This window comes from Schistocerca nitens, chromosome 9, assembly GCF_023898315.1.
Source record: "Schistocerca nitens isolate TAMUIC-IGC-003100 chromosome 9, iqSchNite1.1, whole genome shotgun sequence".
NCBI classification, from domain to species: domain Eukaryota; kingdom Metazoa; phylum Arthropoda; class Insecta; order Orthoptera; family Acrididae; genus Schistocerca; species Schistocerca nitens.
The window spans coordinates 493,595,887-493,615,176 of record NC_064622.1 but is presented as its reverse complement, the minus strand read 5'-3'; the positions used below and the strand labels follow the sequence as shown (position 1 = coordinate 493,615,176).

Below are 19,290 nucleotides of genomic sequence, written 5' to 3'. Positions count from 1 at the left end.
AATGTGACGCAGCATGTGAAGGTTGCCGAGTGTGAATGGGTTACTCCTGTAACCAAAATTTGCAGGTACGTTCTGGTACATTTGATGCTGATCAGATAGGACGAAATAGGCTTGCATTTGTGAAATAGTAAATTAGTATCATTGTCATTTCAGATCTGAAGATGGTTCTAGAGGAACCGAAACCAGTCATGTGAATAAATATTTAGTAATCAAGGTGGATTATAAGTAATATTGCATAAAAAAGTGATTGCAGTATCCCTGCAGACATTATGTCTGTTTTCGCAACGTCCCAGCAGTCTACAAAGAGTATTGGTGAGGCTAATGGGCCGATAGCTATCCACATCAAGCGGGTTTTTACCAGGTTTGAGCACTGGAATGATGGTGCTCTCCTGCCATTGTGATGGTAACACGCCATCACACCAGATCCGGTTGAAGAAGATGAGGAGATGTTGCTTGTAGTCGGATGAGAGATGTTCAATCATCTGACTGTGGATCTGATCTGGTCCAGGAGCTGTGTTGGGGCAATGTCCAAGGGCACTGAGGAGCTTTCACTCTGTAAATGGGGCGTTATAGGCTTCACTGTGGCGTGTAGTGAACGTGAGGGGTAATCCTCCGACACAGAGGCTCGAGCATAGTGCTCAGCAAAGTTCTCGGCAATCGCTATTGTGTCGGTAGATAAAACTCCATTTATGTTAACACACCGGGATCACCTGTTTGGGGTCTGGTAGCCGAAAACACGTTTGATTCTTGCCCAGACTTGGGAAGATGATGTATAACACCCAATGGTCGAGACGTATCTCTCCAAACACTCCTGCTTCTGTCGTTTGATAAGTTGACAAACACGGGCACGGAGCCATTTAAAGGCTATGAGGTGCTCCAGGGAAACGTGCCACTTATGCCACTGTAGAGCTCACCGATGTTCCTTAAGTACTTCAGCGACTTCCAGCGACCACCAAGGGACTGCCTTTCGCCGGGGGACACCCTAAAGAGTGAGGGATCACATTTTCTGCTGCAGAAAGGACTGTTGTAGTCACCTGCTCAACCACCACAATGAAGTTTCCGTGTGGGGGAGATTCAACGGTGACACCAGAGGTGAAAGCTTCCCAGTCTGCCTTGTTTAAAGCCCATCTGGATAGGCGTCCGTGTGCCTGATGCTGGGGCAGTGACAGGAAGGTGGGGAAGTGGTCACTACCACACAGGTCGTCATGTGGTCTCCAGTGAACAGATAGCAGAAGTCCTGGGCTGCAAATTGATAAATCAATGACTGAGTAACTACCATGAGACACACTGAAATGTGTGGCAGCCCCGGTATTTAAGAGGCAAAAGTCGAACTGAGACAGTAAAGTTTCGACTTTTCTGCCTCGGCCAGTAAGCATGGCACCACCCCACAAGGGGTTATGGGCGTTAAAATCTCCCAAAAGTAGGAAAGGTTTAGGGAGTTAATCAATCAGTACAGCTAATATGTTCAGCAGTACTGCACCATCTGGAGGAAGATATACATTGCACACAGTTATTTCCTGCGTCGTCCTTATTCTGACAACCACAGATTCAAGACAGGTGTGAAAGGGCACAGTTTCACTACAGACTGGGTTGAGGACATAAATGCAAAGTCCACATGACACTTGATTATAGTCACTACGGTTCCTGTAATATCCCTTATAGCAGCGGAGGGCAGGCGTCTGCATTGCCGGGAATCAGGTTTCCTGGAGGGTAATGCAGAAAGCAGGTGTAAACTTAACAGTTGCCGTAGCTCAGCCAGGCAGTGGAAAAAACTGCCACAATTCCAGAGGAGGATGGCGTCATCGTGAGACTGGTAAGGCATCGAACATTCAATTAGGCAGTTTACACCTCAGGGTCACCTGCTGGCACTGACTTATTGGCTGAGCAGTCTTTATCCACTGTGTCAGAGGGTCCGGCGAGATCTAGGTCCTCAACGAATGCCAGAATCTCCACCTCATCCACAGATACAGAGCTTGTAGGTAGTTGTGGTGTGGGTGCCACCACAATTCCCTTGCTCTTAGGGACCTTCTATTTCTCTTGCTGCTCCTTGGGTTTCCCTGGCTGGGAGAACTTCACTGATTCAGTCGCCAGGACTGAGGACGAGCGTGAAGCCCTACGACCAGCTGTTTTTGGACTCTTCAGCCACTGGCGGGTGTCATCTTTCCCACTAGCAGAAACCTGGGAGGGAGTGACCCTAGGGACAACTTCCTAGCGAGAGGAGCTGAAGAAGACTTATGCTTCTCCAGCGCAGAAGTGGGGACTAATATCTCCGGTGGTTGGGGGCAGGTGTAGTCTTCCGGCTCTGAGAGGTGACTGGGGTTGGTGCAGCTGATTGGGCTAGAGCTGTTGTAGCGGCGGTGTAAGACGATGTCACAAATACAGGATGTAGGCATTCAAATTTCCTCTTAGTCTCAATTTACGTCAGGCAGTCCAGGGTCTTGTACTCCATGATTTTCCTTTCTTTCTGGAGAATACTACAGTCAGGCGAGCAATGTGAATGGTGCTCTCCGCAGTTGACACAGATGGGAGGCGGGGCACATGGAGTATTGGGATGTGATGGGTGTCAGGAATCTCGGCATGTGACGCTGGAAGTCCAGCGGGAAGACATATGGCTGCACTTCCAGCATTTAAAGCACCACATTGGGGGAGGGATATAGGGCTTTACATCACAGCGGTAGACAATCACCTTGATGTTCTCGGTTAATGTATCACCCTCGAAGGCCAAGATGAAGGTACTGGTGGCAACCTGATTATTCCTCAGACCCCGGTGGACACGCTGAACAAAATGTACACATCGCCGCTCTAAATTGGCAAGCAGCTATTCGCCAGACTGCAAAAGAAAGTCCCTGTGAAATATGATACCATGGACCACATTTACGCTCTTATGGGGTATGATGGTTACAGAAACATCCTCCAGCTTGTCACAAGCGAGTAACGCCCGTGACTGGGCAGAGGACACTGTTTTGATCAAGACTGACCCAGATCTCATTTTGGACAAGCCCTCCACCTCCCCAAACTCGTCCTCTAAATGCTCAACAAAAAACTGAGGCTTCATCATCATGAAAGATTCCGCACCATCTGTCAAACATACAAGGTACTGGAGAGAATTAGAGCTGCTGCCATCCTTAGCCTGACGTTTCTCTCGTGGTGTGGCCAAAGAGGGGAATGATTTGGGGTTGTACTTCCTTGCATTGATTTGAGCCTGTGAACACTTAAGAGACTGCTGGTGTTTGACCACCAGCAAGAGATGATGTACTACGCTTCATAGAGTGTCATCCGCCCTGATGTCACCCATTCCAACAACGGGTCCTTCCCACGGGCGCCAACCAGCCGCAGCAAAGGCCATCTGGCAGGATGGCCATTGCTGGGAGTACTGATGCTCCAGGGTGACAGTCACCTACTCCTCGGCATATGTGGGGAGTTAATGGTGCAGGCACCAGCAGAGAGATCCCTGTGTGGTCAGGGGGCTACAACCAACAGGGTACATGGCGGCCCCATTGCAATGGACTGGCTACTTTGCTGGATATCAGGTGCAACACCAAGCAAACAAGTCCATTATCATCATCAGCGTAGAAAACGATACTGCACAGTTGATGAAAAAATACGCACCCTGGGTGCCCAACAGTTGGAGAATGAGCGTAAGTGCAGATCCATGTGGACGAAGGCTGCAATAGGTCTCAGTGCACGATGAACACAATGCACCATGTAAGGCGCCATTCCCCAATTGGCTCGCTCTTCAGGAAAATTTTGAAAAACGGAGGTCAAACCCTACAGGGGACCACCACATAAAGGCTGAAACATGAGACTCCTTTTAGTCGCCTCTTACAACAGGCAGGAATACCTTGGGCCTATTGCAGCCCCCAGACCCGCAGGGGGGGGTGTAAAGAATAGCTGTCTTTACTGAGGTAAATGTGTGTAAACAAATTTACAGTTTACTGCCAGTTTAATATACTTACATTATATGAGCTAAATCACTGTTTAATTAAACAATAATAAAATAAACTCTCACTGTGAAATGTGTTAGCCCATGTTAGTAACCCACTGGAAGTATTAGACAGAGCAGTTGCATCAGATCCACGAAAACCACTCGTTTGATTACTAATTATCTCGTAGATAACTGTGTCAGTGTGTGATTGTGCCGGAATCTGGGTCATTTCTGGCACAGTCTGTAAATTTGTTCTCACCTAGCTCGCTGTTTATTTTGTACAACATGCTCTCAGTTGCATGTATGACAACAACTTATCACTGTGTTAGCTGAAGCAGAAGTGAAGGAATAGGTGTAGGCTTGCCATTGTAAAAAAACAATGGAATGGTACTAATCATTGTTTTTTTCTGATTGGTGTACTTTACACACAGGTGCATCCACTCAAGGGTTGAGGAAATTTTCCATCGACACGGAGATTGCAGTGCAGTAGCGGCCGCCTGCAGACAGAAGTTGTCATAACATCAGATGCCAACTAATTTAAACCAGTCTACAGAGACATCCATGTTTTTAGTTTCGAGATCCATCCCATTCTACCTTTGGTGGTTAAGAGTAATGACTCTTCTCTTGAAAGAGTTATAGTTTTACAAACAGAGATTTCATAAAAATTTATAAAGTAATTGATGGTACCTTTTCTAGTAATGTAATTAGAGAAAAACAAAGCTGTACAAACAAATGAAGTGTTTTCTATGTGAAATAGAAGTGTGCTTACCAGCTGAACATTGGTAATCAGAGCAAGATCATCAGTAGGCTTCCAACGACCGAGATCCTTCGTGGCGACCGAATGGGAATGACGCGGCCTCTTATTGCGACGACTACCGGCTGAGCCCCCTGTGCGTCCACTGGCCGAACCACCCGTACGCCTCTGCCGATTTTCGGGTGGCACGGACACAGTCGAGGAAGGAGTGACAGTACTGGCTGGAGTAGTCGCAGCAGAACTCATTGCCTCTGCAATGCAAGAAATTTTAGTATGAATTTATCTGAGTGATAGACCATAAGATTTGTAACTTCATGACAATTTAGGAGCAAGGGAATAAAGAAAACACAAATTGTTTTTGAACACACGAAATATGCATTTAATATATCTAGTTTTAAACTACCTGCACAGAAACAATGTTGTCCTGTAACTCTTTTATCTTTAAATAAAACTTACTACATTCCATTCTACTTTGCAACTATAACCTTTTAGCAACACAGGTAGATATTAATGGTCATCCACTGACTCAAAAACAGGTGTAAGATTTCTTGGCGTCCAGCTGGGTAACAAGTTACTATGGAGTCGGCAAATGGATAAAGTAATCATGAAGCTCACTTCAGTGTATTATGAACTTTGAAGAATCTCCCATTGTATTGGCATAAAGACTCCATCATTGCCCAGCCAAAACTGTCAAGGGTAGAAACTTGAAATTTGGGGAGGGTGTCTACCTTATACTGTAGGTCTTTGTCAAAGGGGTGAAATAGGGAGTGAAAGATTTTTTGAAAATATGCCACTATTAAGGCAATTTTGAAAGTAGACACATGAAAATTGTTATTCGCTTTCTTACTCAGAAATAAAGAAATACACGTCTCATTGTGTGTGGAAATTTTATCCCTATGGAAAAGAAATAGTGGATGAAAGTTTTTTTTATCATTACTAAAGAACTTCTAAAGTATATTTAAAGCAACATCTATGAAAATGGTATCTGACTTCTTGGATTCAAATAAAAAATTGTGTGTTTCAGTATTTTTGGAAATTCAGTCACCCAGGGGGTGAAATAGAGTAAAAAGTGTTTTATGAAAATATTTCATTACGAAACCATTTTTAAAGCAAAATCAATAAAAATATGTATTTGGCCATTACTATTTTTGGAAATTCAACGTCCTAAGGCAGTGAAATAGAGAATCAAATTTATTAAGAAAATATTTCATTATATTAAAAAAAATTTTAAAGGTGAATCTATGAAAATTGGTATTTCACATCTTAATTAGGCCTAGATATAAAGAAATATGCTTTAGAGAATGAAAGTTCCTATAGAAATTTCTCCACAAGAATGCAAAAGGCAAAATTAACAAAAACCTCAGATTCCAGCTACCAGAAATGCGATGATGATGATGTGTTTAAAGGGACTAAACTACAGGGTCATCGGCCCCTCCTTATGAGAGAAACACGTGAAAAGGTAACAAGCATAATTTAAAAAAAATAAAATAAAATAGAATAGAATAAAATAATAATAAAATCAAATAAAAAATTGACTTGGCTGCTCAAGCTATATAAGCAAGCCAAAGAGTTTTAAAATGGCATGACAGCAGTTGTAACTTGATAGGGAAAAGAAAATAGAGATAACCTAGGCAGCATCTTACATAAAAGGGTCTAAATACACAACAAAGTGAGAGGGGTAGCAAGCAACCAGCAGTCACTTGATGGGTTCCTGCCATAGGGGGAGGCTATTGTCCCCACAACAATCTGTAACAATTGAAATGGAGGACACTTATAGATAAGAGTAAAATACGCTCACCCTCAGGAAATGCAACACTTTGGTAGTGACTGTCATGTCATCTGCAAGCATCTGAGTTAGTGAGGTAGGCAAGTTGAGAGTGTGCCGCAGATAGGCCAGCAGGACGCACTCGACAATAACATGTACTATCATCAGTAGAATAGCGCAGCTGCAGTGAGGAGGATCTTCCTGACGCAGAAGGAACTTGTGGGTGATTCTTGTGTGGCCGATGTATATTCCACACAATACAATGACATCTTTCAGAGAGGCCTGGAAAGATGTATGCCACACCTTAGTGGACCCTTTAATCGTTCTCAACTTGTTTTGGGTCATAGTAGCCTGCTATTCCAATTCCCAGAACCTCAAAAAATTGCATCAAAGTTGTAATCTTAAGTCTGTGCCCGGTATCCTGACGTCAAATTGATCTCCTGTAATTGCGTCTTTAACTAGATGGTTGGCGAGTTCATTTCCTGGAATGCCTATGTGGCTCGGTGTCCAAATGAAGATCACTGTCTTTCCAGAGCTGTGGAGGTCATCCAGTAGGTCCTGGATGTTGGTGACCAAAAGATTTTTGGGATAGTACAGGATTATGCCTTTTAAGCAATTCACGGAATCGCTACAGATCAGAAAGTTTGTCGTGGCCTGGGATTTGACGTACCGCAAAGCCTGAGAGATGGCAACAATCTCTGCAGTGTATATGCTGCAGGAACTTGGCAGAGAGTGCTTCTCGTGTCCCCCTGCATACATAACTGACCCTACTGTTTACTTTTGATCCATCTCTGTAGAGGTAACTGAATTAGAATAAGTGTGGAGGATTGAAAGAAACAGGTGTCGGAGATCGGTAGGATCAGCATTCTTCTTGGGGCCACAGAAGAGGTCAATCTATATCACAAGACATGGAGCAGCTCATGGGGGATGTCCAAAGGGAGCTCTAGGAACACAGACTAACGGGGGCTGTAGGCGGTCCTTCAGTAGATTATCGAGTTGGATCCCAGCTGATCATCCCAGTTTTGGGCGATGCGCAAATAGTCTGAACTGGTGGTTGTGGAACAGAGTTGAGTGACACAGGCGGGTAGGCATCTGACAGATTGTGAGTACATAACTTGCCAGAAGCTGCTGTCGTCTAAAACATGGTGGTGGGACACTAGCTTCTGCCAGGAGGCTGTCAACAGGGCTCATACAGAAGGACCCCATAGCCAACCACATGCCAGTGTGGTGAACAGGGTCCAGTAGGTTCAGCACAGATGGTGCTGTCAACCCATAGACAATGCATCCATAGTCCGAGGAGGATAAAATCAGCACTTTGTAAAATCGCAGAACTGTGCGGTCCACACTCCACGAGGAGTGACTAAGAAAACGGAAGCATTCTGCTTCTTCATGCAAGCTGCCTTGAGCCAGCAGATATGAGGTAGCCAAGTTAGCTTGTGGTCAAATAAAATACTTAAGGATTGGAAAGTTTCAATGACTTCAAGTAAATGGTCACCAAGATAAATTTATGGGTGTGGATGCACAGCCCAGAGTCAACAAAAATGCATAACTTGTGATTTTGCAGGAAAAAAATTGATAGTTGTGATTCATACCCGGTCATGGACTCTCCAGACAGCCCCATGAAGTTGGTATTCAGCAGTGCACAGTGATGCAGAGGCATAGTGCAGGTAAGGATAATCCACATACAGTGACAGAGAGACAGACTGTGGGGCCCACTGCATTTACAATACCACTGCTGGCAATAGCAAACAGTGTTATGCTCAGAACCAATGCTTGAACGACTCTGGGTTCCTGTAAATATTGGATGCTGAGAGTCAAATCTATTTTGACCCGAAAAAAAGTTGGAGTGATAGGAAATTCTGGATAAATATAGGTAAACTGCCCTGGATACCCCACTCATGCAGTGCAGATAGGACGTGATGTCGCCAGATAGTATCATATGCCTTCAGTAGGTCAAAGAACACATCAATCGGATGTTGGCGATGTGCAAAAGCATTGCACACTGTGGATTCCAAACGAACCAGGTGATATGTAGTGGAATGGAAGCTGCTTTGCAATCGTGAAATATGCCCTCCAGTTTCAAGGCACCAACAAAGACGGCAGCTGACCACCAGTTTGAATAGCTTACACAGCCCATTCGTCAGAGAGACTGGTCGGTAGTTAGTTAAAAATGTGAGTTCTTTCCCAGTTTCAGGGAAGCAATAACAATACCTTCCCACCATTGAGAGGGAGATACTCTCTTCCACCAAATGCAATTAAAAGGCACGAGGATATGTTTTGTGCTGTTGGTACGAAGATGTTTGAGCATTTGGTTGTGGATTTTGTCAGATCCAGGGGCCATATCGCAACACTCTGCCAAAGCACTGCGAAGCTCCCAATCGCTAAACTGGACATCATATGACAGAGAGCCATGTGGGTGGAGAGACAGCGGGCAGCACTCAATGAGGTGTTCCCGTGTGTTAATTACAGCAAGCAGGCACTTCAGCGAAGTGTGCTGCAAAACACTCAGAAAGTACCATGGGATCAGTGCAGATGTTACAACTGACAAGGATGCCAGGAGCTGCCGTGGGTGGTGGATGGCCACAAATGCTGCAGATTTTAGTCTGTACTTGGCATGATGAGGTGTGGGATCACATAGTTGAAACATATTGCTCTCAACACTCTTGCTTCCTTTTCGTCATTAAAAACTGCGCTTTCTCCCAGAGTATCTTGAATTCTATTAAATTATCCATAGAGGGATGGCACTTGTGCCATTGAAGCATTCTGCAGTGTTCCCTTACAGCTGTGGCTGTATCTTCAGACCACCATGGCACCGGCAGTCACCAGGTGAGCTGGAGGAGTATGGTATTATTGTTGTTGCTGTAGCACTACTAATAATATCAATAGTATACTGTACCAATTTGTCGATATCTGTCACATGAATGTCTGCAAAAGCGGCTGCAGAAGAGGAAGCCTGCCGATCACCTTTCTGAAGCGACTAACGCGGGGCATGTTCTAGATGTCTGTGAGTGGAGAGGGAGAGAATGATAGGAAAATGGTTGCTGTCACAAAGATCGCCATGAACACGCCATTGAATCAGGGGTAAGATACTCAGGCTGCAACCTGGGCCACACTGAAATGGGTTGCAGCTCTAGTGCTGAGTAGGCAGACATCCAATTCTGAGAGAAGGTGTTCTAGTACTCGGCCGCTGTGAGACATAGTTCCGCTGACCAACAGAGGATTATGGGCACTGAAGTTCCGCAATAAGAGGAAGGGGTCAGAGAGCTGTACCACTAAGTTGAACAGCTCATAATAACGGAAAGGCACATCCGGGGATAGATAAACATTACATATCGTCATCTGAACTGACAGAGACAATAACGGGCACAACCTCTGAAAATATCAGAGCATATGAGGGTACAGACCCCCATCGGATGCGCTCTCGACGTTAACATGGTTCGTACAGTAGGGCTGGTAGTTTTTCAGAGCAGGGAGGTGTGTTACCATAAACTGTGTTTCCTGAAGCGCTATGCCAATTACCGAGTAAATAGCCATTCAACGACTGAGTTCGATCAAATGACGATAGTAGCCATTACAGTTCCATTGAAGGAGCATTGGAGTCAGGTCTGAGAAAGTGGCAAATGTAAAAGACTGCTGCGATTACTTTGCTAGCAAGTCGTGGTCTACCTGGTGATCCATTGTCTGCGTGCATAGGCTCAACCGCTGTAGGGCTGGGGAGAAAAACATCCAAAGCCTCAGAGAGTAGCTTACCTTTCTGCTTATCCTTATGAGACTTTGATTTCTGTATATATTTCCCCATTTTATCTTCCAAGAGAGAAGAGGACCGTACTTTTCTTCGACCTGCAGATTGTGGCTGCTGGTCCTTATATTGAGACGGTGTCCTCATCCCTGATGCCAGAGGACGACTAGGCATCTCTGGCCACACCGATGGTGTGGGAACCACCGGTGCTATAGGTGTAGGGGATGAGTGATCTGACATTCTCTCCCCCAACTGTGGGGCAGACCCTGGAATATGATGAGGACCATAAGGTGTTGCGTGAGACCTTGTCATCGTGTAAGGTGCAGACTACGACACTACTGTTGCAAAACTGGAGGTCACATTAGTTGGATGAAATCTTTCAAACTTTTTCCTTGCATCTTAGTAAGCCTGGCGTTCAACCATTTTATACCCTTGCATTTTCTTCTCCCGCTTGAACACTAAGCACTGCCATGAACAAGGAGGGTGTGGTTCCGGACAACTGACACATTGAGAGGGTTTGTCACAAGGGCTGCCCTTATGGGACATCCATCCACGTACCCCACATACAGTCTCATTAGAACAGCGGGAGGACATGTGACTGAACCTTTGGTACTTACAGTATCTCATTGGAGGAGGGAAGTAAGGCCTGAGATCCCATCTATAGACCTCAGGTAAAATGTTGCCGTCGAAGGCTAGGATAAAGGCTCCATTGTCCACTTTATTACCCTTGAGTACCTTCCGGATGCGGCGAATAAAATGGACTTCATGCCACACCAGATTAGTACACAGCTCTTCATCAGTTTGTAGCATTAGGTCCTGATGGAAGATAACACATTTAATTCTATTTAGCTTGATCTGTGACTTACATGTATTGTGTCATCCTTGAAATATATTTGTTCAACTTGACGTTACTACAATTTTTGGCAGCAGGACGGCCTGGATGTTGGGCAGGACACCACCCTGCGCGATGGTGACACCCGACAAGAGCTTGTTGAGCTCCTCATCGTTGCAGATGGCAAGTTGCAGGTGGCGCGGGATGATGCGCGTCTTCATGTTGTCGCGGGCCGCGTTTCTGGCCAGTTCGAGCACCTCAGCCGCGAGGTACTCCATGACGGCGGCGAGGTAGACGGGCGCCCCGGTGCCGACGCGCTCGGCGTAGTTTCCCTTGCGCAGGAGGCGGTGGATTCTGCCGACCAGAAACTGGAGCCCAGCCCTGCTTGAGCGGGACTTTTAACTTGCTCTTGGCTTTGCCTCCCTTTCCGCGTCCCGACATGGCGTTGGGCTAGTGGCGTTGGCGCGCGCGAGCAACAGAGTGCGTGGAAGGGTTCCCCATCAATGGGAACTGGCTGGCGGCTGCTACGCGTTCTGATCCTACCCTCTCCCGGGTTTTACGCTGTATTCAGAAGGGTTGGCCAGATCGTCCGTCCGCTAAGACTTCTGATCCGTTGCGGAACTACTACGCTTTGCATTACCGCCTCACGGCTACGGATGGTGTTATCCTCCTTTCCACCGACTATGCTTCGCCGCGTGTTGTGGTACCTGCGTCTTTGCGTGCTTTGGCATTGCGCCTCCTTCACCAAGGGCACTGGGGTGTCTCTCGCACAAAATCTCTGGCGCGCCGTCATGTGTACTGGCCCGGCATCAACTCTGAAATCGCACACATGGTCGGTGCCTGCGGCCCATATGCATCACAGGCCGCCGCCCCAAAGTCATCTTTGTCACCGTGGCCTTCGCCTGAGAAACCCTGGGAGCGTATTCATGCTGACTTTGCGGGACCTTTTTTAGGTACTTATTGGCTTCTCGTTATTGACGCCTATTCTAACTTTCCTTTCATTGTCCGTTGCACGTTGCCTACCACTGAGGCAACCCAAATGCTATAGCTCGCATTTTCCCTTTGGAAGACCTTCCCTCTACTCTTGTTACTGATAATGGTCCGCAATTTGCCTCTTCCAATTTTGCGGATTTTTGTGCCCATCACGGCGTCATGCACGTCACGGCCCCTCCGTTCCATCCACAGTCAAACGGTGAGGCTGAACGTCTGGTCCACACATTTAAGGCTCAGATGAGGAAACTCCTGACTTCTTCTGCTGCTGATGATGCGCTTCTCCAATTTCTGGCTTCTTACCGTTTCACCCCCATGGGTGACCACAGCCCGGCTGAGCTCTTACATGGCCGACAGCCCCGCATGCTACTTCATCTCCTGTGGCCTTCCACCTCAGGGCCGCAGGTGCCTTCACTCGGCCGGTTCACCGCCGGCGACCTTGTATGGGTACAGGGATATGGCAGGCGGCCAAAATGGAGTCCTGGCCACATCTTACGGCACCGTGGCCAACGCCTGTATGAAATCCAGACGGACATGGGTGTTTCAGTGTGTCATTCGGACCAGCTTCGGCCTCGTGTGCCGGCAACGCCTGTTCCAGATGCCGCTACACCACCTTCGGCTCTACCCAACGCTGGGGATCCTGGAATCTCATTACTCACAACGCTGTCCTCTCAGCATCATCTCGGTGCCAGCACAAGAATTGACGCCAACAGGAGACGTGCCCATGCAGGAATCCAGATGACCACCATCTGGCGGAACAACTCTACTCGCCTCCTCCTCCTACGGACGCGGACACATCGCCCATGTCTCCTGTTATAACAACCAGACTTGCCGCAACGGGCAGAATGGTGCACGGGGCCCCAGCAGATGTGACCCCCAAGTCTCCTGTCATTTCGACCTGTTAACATCAGGGACACTTCCGTCCGTACGGGAAGCCTCCTCCTCGAGACTTTACAGCCAGTCAAACAACACCTATGGACAGCAATCTACAGGCCACCTCCATCAAGACATGTGCAAAAACTTCAAAGGGGGGAAAAGTGTTGTGACTCGCCGATCTTTCAAAGTGCCGCCGCACAGTTACGCGCATCCTCTACATGTGGCGCTGTCTGCCAGCCATGCAGCAGCAGTGCCACCTAAGCGGCCAGCCAGCCAGTGGCCTCTAGACTCGGACTCAGTTTGGATTTGACTGTTTAAGTGTACACACGTCTTACTTTGTTTACTTGATCTGTGACTTACATGTATTGTGTCGCCCTTGAAATATATTTGTTCAACTTGATGTAATAACAATGATGATCACAGACTGCTAAAGAAAATTAATTTATTTTGGAAGGTGGGACACATGTGTCGAGTGTGGGGTTCTCTGTAAGTGCACGTTAATTGAATAGCAAAAGAGATGGTGTCATTACTGGATGGGGTGACACTGGTGGTGCTTTGTGTTTGGCCACACTTTCTGTTCTTAATGTTTTCTCTGTGCAGCGGACCTCCACCTCAAAGTTGTGCTGGCCTCTGTGAAAGAAGACAACCACGACAGCACGTAAAAAATTCACAGAACAAAAGTAGTTTGAGGAAGCAGAAGAATCTTCTATGTACCACGACTGATCATGTAAATGTATTTGAAACATACTTGTCAAGCAGACAGAACTATTTGAAGCTGTTTCCCGAGTGTAAAAATTGTTATAATATACGTATTTTAGTCAGCTGTAGTCAACTGTTGCTGTTAAAAGTGACCTGTGCATTTTCCTTTGATGTGACAGAGTGCATAAAGTGAAGTAATCTGATTAATTCATAAATGTGTTTTGAAATTCGCTTAAAGGAAATTTTTTACTGTGCCCACAAAAGTGTATAAGTTTATTTGCCTACAACCAGTTAATACTCTATTTGCAAACTATTAAGACAACCTTAAATTTTACTGCATGATGTGACAAAATGGAGAGGTATTAAATAAAGAAAGCTGATGTACTAAACTTCAAACAACCAATCAGAAAAACTTACATCCTGTTTCCCATTGGATGAAAGAAAGAAAACCCTTTTGAACTGCTGTAACCCTACAGAGTGAGCACGCGTAATCAAACAGCTCACACCCCCAGAGCCAGCCCAAAGAGGTTGCCTCGCGCTGACACAGCATGCACTGAGCCCTATGCAAAACAACTCTATACAAGCCCGCATGCTGGGACTTCAGGCAGACTAATGTTTATCCCTTGACTGTACACTCACCTGTTAGACTGTGCTCTAATGGTTAAGACAGTTATTGTTCTGATTCCTACTTCATCCAGTGTCTTTGTGTATCCCTTCACGTGGAAGTGAAATAATGTTTGCTTGGTGGAAATTCTGATAATATGTTTATACAACATCACTACTCTTTGGCGACTATTGTGGTATTCTGCTCCACATGTTTTGTTTTTCAGTTTGCTATGCCAATATGTCAGTGGAACAATTCCTTAAACCTCTCACTGAACAGCAGTGAGCTCTCATTAAACAGCAGCAGGCTCTTTCCTGTGGCACTAAACAATTTGGCAGCACTGTCGATGCAGCAGGGTTCACTGCCGCTGACACACCCCCCACCGCTTCCTCCATATGATGACTCTGCAGAAGATTGGCAAGCATACGAAAAATGCCACGGGCATCATTTTCAAGACTTTGAAGTCACTGATACTAATGTGTAAAGCTTTTTTTCTGTCATGGATTTCTCCTCATTTTATCACCTTTTGTGCGAGCTAGTTCCTTTTCAGGAAACTGCCAGTCTCTCTTTTGACGAAATGTGTCAATTGCTCTCTACTTATTGCAAACATATTCATGTTGCTGCTGCTGCAGCTGGCATTGAGTTCAAGCATTGTCAAAAGCAGCTGAAGCAATCGTCCAGAGCTTCGGCAGCAGAACTTCATGGGCTTAGCCATCACTGAAAGTGTGTCACCGAAGCTCACGGGGACTCATATGCTGATTCAGTGGTTTGTGATGGTGTAATACACCTGGCCCCTGATAGGGAAGTTCATCAACGTGTTTTACAATGTGAAAATCCCTCTCTCACAGATGTTTTGAACATTACCCAGTCCTTTGAAATATATAGAGCAGCAGGAAATCAGACAGAAGCTTGGTGTGAAGTAGGTGCCATTGCTGCTTCTCCTCCTCGGCTGCCACTGGTTAACTCACTAGGTGAAGAAGACATCATAGCTATGCAACAGCAGTCTCCAAGCTGGATGGGCCAGTGCCGTGCTAAGCAGCAGCAGCAAAAGCAGCAGCAGCAGCTATAGGCATCACAACAGCCACTATGCACTCCATTTCTATTGTGCCCTCATTGTTTTGTGCAGTATGAGCAGGCCACGTGCCCACAGCATTGGGAAACATGCAACCATTTTAAAAAAGAAACGAACATATTGTGTCTGTGTGCAACTTTCAGCCTCCTTTTCCCAACATTAATATGGATGCAAACAGTGTTTTCCAAGTAATGGTAGCCCCAAACGAACTACATCAAAATATGGGTTATGGTTAAGATGTTAAAAATGCAAATGGACACAGGTGCAGCAGTGACTTTGCTAAATTTTCAAAGCTATGTGGCTCTTCGATCATGGTGTTGTCCTGTCTCTTGTCAGTTCGCGACTTACAACAAATACCCGTACTGGGACAGTTTTCCACTTCCATAGTGTACAAAGCAGTTTTTCGGCCTTTGATCTATCTAGTAGTGGATGATATCAACACTGAAAACTTATTTGAATTAGATGACTTCAAAATTTTTGGATTCTCTATTTCTGACAAAGTGTGGCTGGTATTGGATCAAGTTACGTACCAACAACTGGACACAATATTCTTCCCTGTTTTCAGAAAGTTTATGGTGTCCTACCAATTTCAATGAAATAGACGGCACACCCCATTTTATTCATGCCTGCCCAACCCCAAGAACTTCACAGGAGCAAATCAAATTGAAACTGTTGTTGTTGTTGTTGTTGTCTTCAGTCCTGAGACTGGTTTGATGCAGCTCTCCATGCTACTCTATCCTGTGCAGGCTTCTTCATCTCCCAGTACCTACTGAAGCCTACATCCTTCTGAATCTGCTTAGTGTATTCATCTCTTGGTCTCCCTCTACGATTTTTACCCTCCACACTGCCCTCCAGAACTAAATTTGTGATCCCTTGATGCCTCAGAACATGTCCTACCAACCGGTCCCTTCTTCTTGTCAAGTTGTGCCACAAACTTCTCTTCTCCCCAATTCTATTCAATACCTCCTCATTAGTTATATGATCTACCCATCTAACCTTCAGCATTCTTCTGTAGCACCACATTTCAAAAGCTTCTATTCTCTTCTTGTCCAAACTATTTATCGTCCACGTTTCACTTCCATACATGGCTACACTCCATACAAATACTTTCAGAAACGATTTCCTGACACTTAAATCTATACTCGATGTTAACAAATTTCTCTTCTTCAGAAACGCTTTCCTTGCCATTGCCAGTCTACATTTTATATCTTCTCTACTTCGACCATTATCAGTTATTTTGCTCCCCAAATAGCAAAACTTCTTTACTACTTTAAGTGTCTCATTTCCTAATATAATTCCCTCAGCATCACCTGACTTAATTCGACTACATTCCATTATCCTTGTTTTGCTTTTGTTGATGTTCATCTTATACCCTCCTTTCAAAACACTGTCCATTCCATTAAACTGCTCTTCCAAGTCCTTTGTTGTCTCTGACAGAATTACAATGTCATTGGCTAACCTCAAAGTTTTTATTTCTTCTCCATGGATTTTAATACCTACTCCGAACTTTTCTTTTGTTTCCTTTACTGCTTGCTCAATATACAGATTGAATAGCATCGGGGAGAGGCCACAACCCTGTCTCACTCCCTTCCCAACCTCTGCTTCCCTTTCATGTCCCTCAACTCTTATAACTGCCATCTGCTTTCTGTACAAATTGAAACTAGATCGACTTACATCTTTGGGTGTTATCACATCTGTTTCCTCTAGTGAATAGACTATTCCACTAGTAATTGTTGTCACACCTAATGGCAATGTTCAGCCCTGTGGAAATTTTAAGAAGTCTACAAATTCACCATCTATTACTGTCACCTATCCCTAACCCCATCAGAACGAACTCTTAGCACGGCGTTCAAATGTATCCTTGCAGTGAATACCCCCTCTGTGTTACAACTATACCAGCACCTGCCATTCGGTGTGGCTAGCGTCCCTCCATTTTTCCAATGATTTTCGGAGCAACTCACAGCCCCCGTGATGGGGTGTGTTAACTACCTGGATGATAATGTAGTCTCAGGTTCCTCAACAGATGAACACTTTCCGAACTTTTGTGAGTTGTTCACAGTGCTAAAGGCTACCAGTTTGAATTGTAACTTGGACAAACCATAATTTTTCAGCCATCTATCATGTGTCCCAGTGCTGAAGTCTCACATGCTGACATCAAAACTTTATGTCATCATCTCGAGGCCATTACAGCTTTGTTGCGTCCTACTAATGTCAGAGAGTTGCAAGCATTGCTTGAAAAGATTGCATACTAATGTAAATTTATTCCTGCTGCAGCCACAATGTCCCAGCCACTTCATGTTCTCTTGCGCAAAGATGTTCCTTTTCACTGGTCATCTGCCTGTGAGCATGCTTTTTACCCTGTTGTTGTTGTTGTGGTCTTCAGTCCTGAGACTGGTTTGATGCAGCTCTCCATGCTACTCTATCCTGTGCAAGCTTCTTCATCTCCCAGTACCTACGGCAACCTACATCCTTCTGAATCTGCTTAGTGTATTCATCTCTTGGTCTCCCTCTACGATTTTTACCCTCCACGCTGCCCTCCAATGCTAAATTTGTGATCCCTTGATGCCTCAAAACATGTCCTACCAACCGATCCCTTCTTCTAGTCAAGTTGTGCCACAAACTTCTCTTCTCCCCAATCCTATTCAATACCTCCTCATTAGTTACGTGATCTACCCACCTTATCTTCAGCATTCTTCTGTAGCACCACATTTCGAAAGCTTCTATTCTCTTCTTGTCCAAACTAGTTATCGTCCATGTCTCACTTCCATACATGGCTACACTCCATACAAATACTTTCAGAAACGACTTCCTGACACCTAAATCTATACTCGATGTTAACAAATTTCTCTTCTTGAGAAACGCTTTCCTTGCCATTGCCAGTCTACATTTTATATCCTCTCTACTTCGACCATCATCAGTTATTTTACTCCCTAAATAGCAAAACTCCTTTACTACTTTAAGTGTCTCATTTCCTAATCTAATTCCCTCAGCATCACCCGACTTAATTCGACCACATTCCATTATCCTTGTTTTGCTTTTGTTGATGTTCATCTTATATCCTCCTTTCAAGACACTGTCCATTCCGTTCAACTGCTCTTCCAAGTCCTTTGCTGTCTCTGACAGAATTACAATGTCATCGGCGAACCTCAAAGTTTTTACTTCTTCTCCATGAATTTTAATACCTACTCCGAATTTTTCTTTTGTTTCCTTTACTGCTTGCTCAATATACAGATTGAATAACATCGGGGAGAGGCTACAACCCTGTCTCACTCCTTTCCCAACCACTGCTTCCCTTTCATGCCCCTCGACTCTTATAACTGCCATCTGGTTTCTGTACAAATTGTAAATAGCCTTTCGCTCCCTGTATTTTACCCCTGCCACCTTCAGAATTTGAAAGAGAGTATTCCAGTTAACGTTGTCAAAAGCTTTCTCTAAGTCTACAAATGCTAGAAACGTAGGTTTGCCTTTTCTTAATCTTTCTTCCAAGATAAGTCGTAAGGTCAGTATTGCCTCACGTGTTCCAACATTTCTACGGAATCCAAACTGATCTTCCCCGAGGTCGGCTTCTACCAGTTTTTCCATTCGTCTGTAAATAATTCGCGTTAGTATTTTGCAGCTGTGACTTATTAAACTGATAGTTCGGTAATTTTCACATCTGTCAACACCTGCTTTCTTTGGGATTGGAATTATTATATTCTTCTTGAAGTCTGAGGGTATTTCGCCTGTCTCATACATCTTGCTCACCAGATGGTAGAGTTTTGTCATGACTGGCTCTCCCAAGGCCATCAGTAGTTCTAATGGAATGTTGTCTACTCCCGGGGCCTTGTTTCGACTCAGGTCTTTCAGTGCTCTGTCAAACTCTTCACGCAGTATCTTATCTCCCATTTCGTCTTCATCTACATCCTCTTCCATTTCCATAATATTGTCCTCAAGTACATTGCCCTTGTATAAACCCTCTATATACTCCTTCCACCTTTCTGCCTTCCCTTCTTTGCTTAGAACTGGGTTGCCATCTGAGCTCTTGATATTCATAC

The 19,290-nt window shown here is 45.1% G+C and overlaps 1 protein-coding gene across 3 annotated transcripts in view; it reads right to left on the bottom strand.

Annotated features, from left to right (window-relative positions):
- LOC126203935 (microspherule protein 1) overlaps window positions 1–19,290 on the bottom strand; it is a 354,642-nt gene that overhangs the window by 310,038 nt on the left and 25,314 nt on the right. For all 3 annotated transcript variants that reach the window (XM_049938332.1, XM_049938331.1, XM_049938333.1), the window contains one exon: window positions 4,695–4,930. In XM_049938332.1, the coding sequence (XP_049794289.1) occupies window positions 4,695–4,930 (236 nt within the window). The remainder of the gene's footprint in view (window positions 1–4,694; window positions 4,931–19,290) is intronic.